This window comes from Microtus ochrogaster, unplaced genomic scaffold (assembly GCF_000317375.1).
Source record: "Microtus ochrogaster isolate Prairie Vole_2 unplaced genomic scaffold, MicOch1.0 UNK47, whole genome shotgun sequence".
Taxonomy (NCBI): domain Eukaryota; kingdom Metazoa; phylum Chordata; class Mammalia; order Rodentia; family Cricetidae; genus Microtus; species Microtus ochrogaster.
This window is the reverse complement of record NW_004949145.1, coordinates 2,498,150-2,507,257: the sequence shown is the minus strand read 5'-3', so window position 1 is coordinate 2,507,257 and position 9,108 is coordinate 2,498,150. Positions and strand designations below refer to the sequence as shown.

The 9,108-nt window shown below is 41.1% G+C and overlaps 1 protein-coding gene across 1 annotated transcript in view; it reads right to left on the bottom strand.

Annotated features, from left to right (window-relative positions):
* Window positions 1-1,157: 1,157 nt before the first annotated feature.
* LOC101994544 (leukocyte immunoglobulin-like receptor subfamily A member 3) overlaps window positions 1,158-9,108 on the bottom strand; it is a 54,985-nt gene continuing 47,034 nt past the window's right edge. Inside the window, exon 6 of the mRNA XM_026777125.1 lies at window positions 1,158-1,276. Coding sequence (XP_026632926.1) covers window positions 1,158-1,276 — 119 coding nt within the window. The remainder of the gene's footprint in view (window positions 1,277-9,108) is intronic.

Genomic DNA, 9,108 nt, shown 5'->3' with positions numbered 1-9,108 from the left:
AGAATATGAGCAAAGAGGTCAAGACCATGATGGGTTCACCTACTGATAGAGTCTACCTGAGCTAATGGGAGCTCACAAACTCTAGCCAGACTGAGAAGTAGCAAGCATAGGACCAAACTAGCCCCTCTGATTGTGGCTGGGGAAGACTGAGGGGGCAATGGCAGTGGTATCAGGATTTATCCCTATTGCAGGTACTGGCTTTTAGGGAACCTATTCTCTTTGAATGGATACCTTGTTCAGCCTAGATATAGTAGGTAGGGCCTTGAAACTTCCCCAGAGCAATGTGCCTTACCCTCTCCAAGGATTGGATGGGAGTGGGGTGGGAGGATATATGGAGGGAATGGGAGGACAGAGGGAGTGGGAACTTGGATTTGTATGTATATTAAAAAAAGATAGTTTTATTTTGGCATTTATGGCATGGATATGCTCATGTCAACAATGCAATTCACTCACATTCCAAAGTAGCATATCCACAGGATAACGGAGAATGAAGAGGAAGATAATTATATGCAGAGAAATGAGAAATGAGGGATGGGCACACAAAGATGTCCCACAGGAGACCAAAGCAAGAAATGGGAATCTGCTGCTTGGGAGATTTCTCCTACAAACACCACACAAAGAATTATGAAATTCCAGTCATATCACAGGTATTGTACCACAACTCCAGACACTGAATATTTAGCAGAGAAATTACAACTCCTTTTAGACTCTTTATTGTCAGCATTTTGATGTGATGTGGGATTCCCCTCTGTATGCTGTGAATATCATTGGTTAATAAAGGAACTGCTCTGTGCCTATAGCAGAGCTATAGGGGAACAGAGGTAGGTGGGAAAAACTAAATGGAATGTTGGGAGAAAGAAGGGTTGAGTCTGAAAGATGCCATGTACCCCTGCAGGAGAGAGATGCCTGAACTTTAGCCGGTAAGCCACAGCCATGTGGCCATACACAGATTAATAGAAATGGGTTAAATTAATATATAAGAGTTAGACAATAAGAAGCTAGAGCTAATGGGCCATGCAGTGGTTTAATTAATACAGTTTCTGTGTGGTTATTTCAGGACTAAGCAGCTGGGAACCAACAAGCAGCTCCCTCTTCCCAACATTGATGAGGTGTAGGAAGGGGTAGCTAGGCTCTCGGGTTAGGACTCTCTGAAGGTATCATGGGCTCTCTCTGTTGTTGCAAGCATCCAGCAGTAGAACCCCGAGACCTAACAGGATGACGATAGCCAGGATGAGCTGAATGTGATTCTCTAATCTGCAATCTGATGTAGAAGATTCTGTGGAGAAAAAAGAATTTAAAGGGTTATTTCAACAATATTAATTTATTTGTGGTTGTTTTTTCTCTAATAACCACTACATTTGGTCTTAGAATGAAATACGTCTCTACATAAGTTATAGAAAGACTACTTCTGCCAAATACACAGAACTGTATGGGCCACTAAGGAAGTGTTTTGGTCAGACGAAGCAGGGGCAAATTAGATTACAAAAATTAGCCACTGCACTTTCTACAATGTCAGACTCAAGAAATGATCGTATTTCTTCTTGACAAAGAACAAAAGGAAATACATGTTGAAGCTATACCAAAATCATTACAGACTATCTAGATTTGAATCGGTGCTATGATAATATCTTTGTGGCTTTTCTAGTTCTAGTATATTCACTAGAATCTGTGTTGTAACTTAAGCCATTAACTACTTAGGATCCAGTTTGTATTTGCAAAGTGAAAGTTCATACTTGTGCTGATGTGTCTCTTAGCTTTAATTTCACAATGCAAATAGCAATAATCTAGTTGGCTTGATCAATACTAGATATCTCTCTGTACTTCATGCTTGGACAATGTAGTCTGATTACTCTGGCTTCCTAAACTTTCCTATCTCCATCCTGCCTCTACACACCCTCATTCCCTCCATTCGTCTACTATAGTCATGTGTTTGACGTTCTTTAGTGTTGATCCAATGTGTTTAACCAGAGCCATCTGTGTGATCATGAGGGCACAACTCTCCATAGACGTCTAGTAGGCTCGCAAATGGTTACACAGCCATGCCAGTGATGCCTCAATTTCCTGAAGCTGTCAGTGTGATGAGTTCATCAGGATTGTGTCAGCAACTCTTTAGTCTTTCTCTTTAGTTGATGAGCTCCATATGAGGCAGCCTCAGTGGCAAGTGCAGCTGCACTGAGTTCATAATGGATTGGGTACCTCATGTCCACAAGGGGCAGTATATACCCCTTCTTACCATCTTTCAGCTTACTTTCTTTTCCTGCCAGCCTTACCACACATGACAAGAACATAAGAGCATGGGTTAAATACAAGTCAAATTTCAGGATATGCTTAAAGAAAAGCAGCACTTTGCACAATGAATATACACTAATAAAAAGTTTTATGTGCAGACAATGAACTATGGACAACTACATGAAACAGAGAGCAAGACAGGTGGTATTTCAGAGGGAAGAGCACATCAGCTGATTGTCCAGAGTCAGAGATCAACAGTGAAAGCATACATACAAGTAACATTATAGAGAGTTAGTGCTTATGTTTAGGCATATATATATATATATATATATATATATATATATAACCAAAATAAAAATTGGTGAAGATAGAGGCCATGAATTTGAAAAAGGGCGGATGTAGGAGGGTTTGGAGGGAAGAAAGGTAAGAAAGAATGTTGCAATTGTATTATAATCCAGAAAAAAATAAGTTTTGCCTGAACTTGTTGTGTGATAAACGGACATGAGAGGCAAGAAGAAAGTGGAGAGATAACTAGTGACCATGATAGTTGGAGAAAGGTGATGTTGGCAGGATGGGGGAAAAGGGAAGTGGTCTGAGGGGTGTTTTAAGGAAAGGAAATATGGGATGTGGTGAAGAACCATGTGGAAGCAATGCAAAAGAGAACCAATAAATAATATATATAAGAGGACACATGAAATCTCCTGCAATCAGAACCTGAAGTCAAGAGGATGCTTGGATATTGGCCAACTAGGAGCTCTGTTGAGATGATACCAGACATCTAAGCTGAATGATGTCAAATACTCCATTAGTTACACAACCCAGGCTCATGCAGGTGCTTTTGACTGTAGAAGTAAAATTAATGGCCCTCAGAAAATAATTTATTTGGGCAGATGTCTAATTATGTATATTGCTGTTTCTTTTTGATGCTGTAATAAAGTGCTTGATTTATCTTAGACTTCTAGGTCACACTCTGTCATTAAGGGAGTCTGCTCAGAAACACAAGCAGGAACCTGAAGCTGAAACCATGTATGGATACTGTTTGCTGCCTCCCTAACACTGGGGTCTTCCTCAGCTAGTGTTAACAGAGGTATTGGCAGTCATATGGGAGACTGCTAAACTCATTCAATGACACAAACAAAAAAATGAATGACAACCAGGAACAGTAATGCCTACACCTTTAATCCTAGCATTTAGGAAGCAGAGGCACATGCATCTCTGTAACTTTGAGGCCAATCTAGTCTATTTACAATGTTCAAGAAGAGCCAATACAACACAGTGAGGTCATGTCTCTAAAAAAAAATGTTGAATGACAGAGAAAGACAGAAGATCAAGCCTCAGAGAAAAAGAAATTAACAGGCTTACACATTCTGGATAAGAGAAGTCTAATGCTGGAAGTCCCTTAAATGGACATTGACTTGAGTATTTTATAGAGCCCCTGCGTACTCTCTTTGCCCTTCGATCCTGTTTGCCTACCCACATATGCATTCCCATCTTCTCTCTCCCAATTCCTTTAGAGAATAAGAAGCAACCGTGTCAGGGAGCCTTCCCTCGTTTCCTTTTCTACCATTGTCCCTCTAACATACATGGACATTCTGCCACCTCCTAATAAATGGACTGAGGTGTTTGTTCCTAACTTCCCAGACCCAAAATAATCACTCAGAAACTATAGTATTTAAATCAGTGCTTGGCCTATTAGCTCTAGCTTCTTATGAGCTAGCACTTACATCTTAGTTTAACCCATTTCTTTTTATCTGTATTTCGCCACGTGGCTGTGGTTTACTGGCAAGGTTCCATCTGGCGTGTCTCTGGTGGGGCTACGTGGCTTCTTCTTACTCTGCCTTCTTTCTCCCAGCATTCAGTTTAGTTCTCCCCGCTCTGCTCTACACCATCACAGGCCAAGGCAGATTCTTTATTCATTAACCAACAAAAGCAACACATATACAGAAGGACTTCCCACACCACTTAGGGCATTAGGCTGGGCTCTCACACATCAGCTAATTGTTTTTAAAAAAAAAAACTACCACACAAACATACCTACAAGCCAATCTAATCTAGACAATTCCTTACTCGGGTATTTCCTCTCAGATGACTCAAGACTATGTCAAGTTGCACCAGCTAACTAGTGCAAACAGCAGCCATTCCTCCCCCTGATGACTGTTTACACACAAGCTCACCACACACTTTCCCTTTCTTGGCTCTCTGGGACATTCATATTCAGTGTTCTGTTGCTGTATTTAGCTGCCTGACTTAGTGCAAGTAAAGTTATGCACTTGAGTAAAGGAAGCATGCTATCAGTTTTAGTTTGGCTTAAATATTTTATCCTTGGAAATTCCAGATGTATATTTTTTTCAATCTGTTTTTGTTCTTTTCATATTTCATTTCCCATTCTCATCCCATGCCCAGCTGCACCAAACACCTTCTTTATCCAACAAGTCAAATTCCATCTTTCATGTGTTATTTCTTTTTTCTGCCTCCTTGTGTCCACCCTTTCATACTTTACCCATAGTTCTTTGGAAAAGTCTCTGTGCCCCTAGTCTCCATACTTACAAGATGTCAACTCCACTGAAACTCTGAAACATCCAAATAACTGGATGAGCTAAGTATACAGAAATGAATCTTATCTGTCATGGAGGCTGGATCTGCCCTTTTCCTACATAACCTTACAAAGTCCTGATTCAAATTCCCTTTGTCCTCTTCTGCAAATGTCTTTATACCTTCTCCTCTAGGGTGATGGCTATTCATGTGCAGCACTGTGCTCACAAAGTATGATATAAGACAAAGATTCAAGTCTTCCTGCATAAAGAAACTAGCATAGACCCTTTCAAATTCTCTATCACTATTAACTAGCAAGGGGTATATGTGTTTCTCTGTGTGCAAGTGTATACACTACATTAGGGTACATGGCCAATAACTGTGTGGAATACAGTGTGGGAGGGAGAACTGTGGTTGAAATGTAAAATGATTTTTTTAAAAATTAATTTTAAAAGAGGAAAAGCAAAATTAACACACAAAAATTATTTCCTACATTTTCCACTGGACTGATGACTGTTCAAATATGGCACCATGATGTCCAAATGATGGTGGGACAGGTAAGTGTAGTACTCATTCCTTGTAGTGGGAGGATGCTTGTTTGTTCCCCGCTGCCCAGACCATGAAATAATCACACAGAAACTATATTATTTGCAATATAGTTTGGCCAATAGTTTAAGCGAATTTCTGGCTTACTCTTATATCTTAAATTAACCCATTTCTATTAATCTGTGTATCACCACGAAGTCATGGCCAACTGACAAAGTTTCAGTGTGCTTCACCACAGGTGTTTGTCCCTGACAGAGGCCACATAGCTTTTTTGTGACTCCACCTTCTTTTCTCCCAGCATTCAGCTTAGTTCCCTCCTTCCCACATCTGGCTCTACTCCGCACTATCCCAGGCCAAGGCAGCTTCTTAACCATTAACCAATAAAAATGACACATATATAGAAGGACTTCCCATACCAGTTCCTCATCAAGGAAACTTCCTTATGTAAGATATAAGACCATTAAAAAGTTACATTACATATAATATTACAAATACAACAAACCAAGATGCAGAGTTGTTGAGCTCAGTCACAATGGCTACATCTACAAAACAACTAGTGAATTGTGAAAGAGGGGGAAGAAAGATTGTAGGAGCCAATGGATCAGGGAGTTTGTTGTGAGATTGTGTCTCCTACTAATATCAGAAGCAATACCCATAAAGTTTCCCCAACATGGCAACCTAAACATGAGCTGGACAAGGACGACAAGATAGACATGCCATAGTAGATGGGAGAAAGCCCATGAGGCCTCAGTCTACATAAATGACTATAAAGAACATGAAATGCTGAAAGTGGAGAAATGGACTTCCCCTGGGAAGAGAACATGAATTGGTTATTCAATATCAAATGCTCATCTCTATAAACATACATATAATAACATTATACAGACTAAGTGGGTTATGCAAAAATATATTCGTGTATATGCATATATACTGATGTATATATAATTAATGTAAAAATAAGCCATGAATTTGAAAGAGAACAAGGAAGGGTCCATGGGAAAGTTTAGGGAGAAGGAAAGGAGGGGAGAAAATGATGTATTATAATCAAAAAAAGCAAAAGAAAATTCATGATCTCTTGAGATCTAAAAAAAATTACCATCAGGCCAGGCAGAGGTGGTGCAGGCCTTTAATCCCAGCACTCGGGAGGCAGAGGCAGGCAAATCTCTGTGAGTTCGAGGCCAGCCTGGTCTAGAAGAGCTAGTTCCAGGACAGGAACCAAAAGCTACGGAGAAACCCTGTCTCGAAAATCAAAAAAAAAAAGATACTCTTTCTATTTTTCTGTCACCATTGGCTAGTGATGTACTTGTCACACATATAACTCAGAAAGAAACATTCTGAAAGATGATTCTTATTATGAACAGATGACGACATCTATTCCCCAGACGAATATGTCCCCAAAATAATATAATCAACACATAATGCTCAGAGGTCATAATACAAATAGAGCGATTTCAGTCAGAAGAGCAGTGCAGTGTGCACACGTGGCACACAGGAGACATAAAGTGGAATTGATATCTCCCACAGGAATCCCTTGAGACCTCCTGTCTAAGAACAGAGATAAGAAACAAAAACCAGACATACTTACGTGGAATTGAAAACTCAAGTGGATCACTAGGCAGTGACCACAAGTAGGAAGTTTGTTTGTGAGAGCCAAAGCATCTGTAAGTCCTCTTGTTCCCAGGGCTCACAGGGGAGATGAGGAATGTGCTGTGGTCCTGACGTGAGCAGCTCTGGGGAAAGGAGGCATTTCCACCTCTGCAGAGGATGAAGATGTCAAAGGAAGGATGCGTGTGACAGAGGAGAGTCATATTTCTTTCTGAGATTTCCTGAGGTCCTGAATCAGCAATAAGGAATGGCTTCTCATAGTAAACACCTGGAAATGGAAAAATTCTATTAGCTGGTCTTTGTGACATGGTCGTTTAATCCTAGCACTCAGGAGGCAGAGGCAGGTAGATCTTTCTGAGTTTAAAAACAACCTGCTTGTCTCTAGCTAAGGCTCCTAGTAATAGTGGAAAGAGTGCCTGAACTGGCCATCTACTGTAATCAGATTGGTGACTACCCTAATTGTCATCAGAGAGCCTTCACCCAGTAACAGATGGAGGCACAAGCAGAGATCCACAGCCAAGCTCTGAACTGAGCCCTGGGAGTCCTCCTGAAGAAAGGGAGGAGTGATTGTGTGAGCCATGGGGTCAGGGTCCTAATGGGGGAACCTATAGAGACAGTTGAACTGAGCTCATGGGAGCTCATGGACTCTGGAGCCTGAGTAGGACTGACCTAGGCCCTCTGCATGGGTGTAGTTTGATCTATTTGTGAGGCTCTTAGCAGTGAGATCAGGACCTGTTCTTAGCACTTAGCTGGCTTTTGGAACCTGTTCCATGCTGGATTACCTAGTCCAGCCTTAATGCAGAGGGAGGAGCTTGGTCCTACCTCAACTTGATGTATACTTTGTTCAAGAACATGGGAGGCCTGTCCCTTTCTGAATAGAGATGGGGGAGTGGATGGAGGGGTGCATGAAGGGGAGCCTGTGGAGGGAAAAGGATGAGAGGAAGGAGGGATGTGGTTGGTATTTAAAAGAAACAAAAAAAAACTGTTAAATAATAAAAAAAGTTAAAAAAAGAATGAGGGACCAGGCTCAATAAATAAATAAATAAATAAAAACAATCTGCTCAATATTGAGGTTTCAAGAAGAGCCAGAATTACACGGTGAGACCCTATGTCAAAAAATTTATAAAAAGACTCTTGTCTTAGTTACGGCTTATATTGCTGCTATGTAACAACATGACCAAAAGTAAGTTGGGGAGGGAAGGTTTTATTTGGCCTACACTCCAGCATTGCTGTTCTTCATTGAAAGAAGTGATGAGAGGAACTGAAACAGGGCAGGAGGCTAGGGGCAGGAGTTGATACAGAGGTCATGAAGGGGTGCTTCTTACTGACTTGTTTCCATGTCTTGCTCAGCCTGCTTTCTTACAAAAGTCAGGGCTACCAGCCCAGTGGTGTCACAATCCATCATGGGCTGGGCTCTCCCCTGTTGATCACTACTTGAAAAAATGCCTTAGAACTTGTTCTTATGGAGGCATTATACCTCAGTGAGTCTCCTTCATCTCTGATGACTTAGCTTCTGTAAAGTTGATACAAAACTAACCAGTAAAATGCTGTTGTTTTAAACATGATGAAATATAAGCCTACAGTTCAGAGTCTGACCAGAGGGAAGAAAAGATGAAGACAAAAGGGAACTCATCCAATGTTAATCAACAAGGATCACAAAATGTGTTTGGATTATTTTCCATAAACCAGGACCATAGAGAGGCTCTATGTATGTACAAAAGGCTGCTGTCAGTTCCCATGAACTCCATCCTTTAGGGGCTATAGTCACCATTCTGAAGGAAGCCTAGAACATGGTCAGCACAGAGGGAGGGTCACAAACCAAAAGAGAGGGTCTAGGGTCGAATCTTGATTGGTTGAGTTCTTGCCTAATATATACACAGTGCCCGGTGTTCTGTGGCCATCACCACATGAATGGTGTCATTGTCAATGTCTCTAATGACAGTACTAAGAGAGTAGCAGCAAAGGGACCAGAAGATCAAGATGATGTTTGGACTCACAGCAAGTTTAAGGCCAGTCTGAGATATGTAAGAATCTGTTTCAAAAAAATATTATTAGGAAAAATGGAAATTGAAAAGGAAACGATGGAAAGAGGAGAGGAGAAAAGAGAGGAGAGGAGTAGGAAAGAGAAGAGAGGGGAAGGGAGGGGAAGGGAAGGGAAGGGAAGGGAAGGGAAGGGAAGGGAAGAAGGGAAGGGAA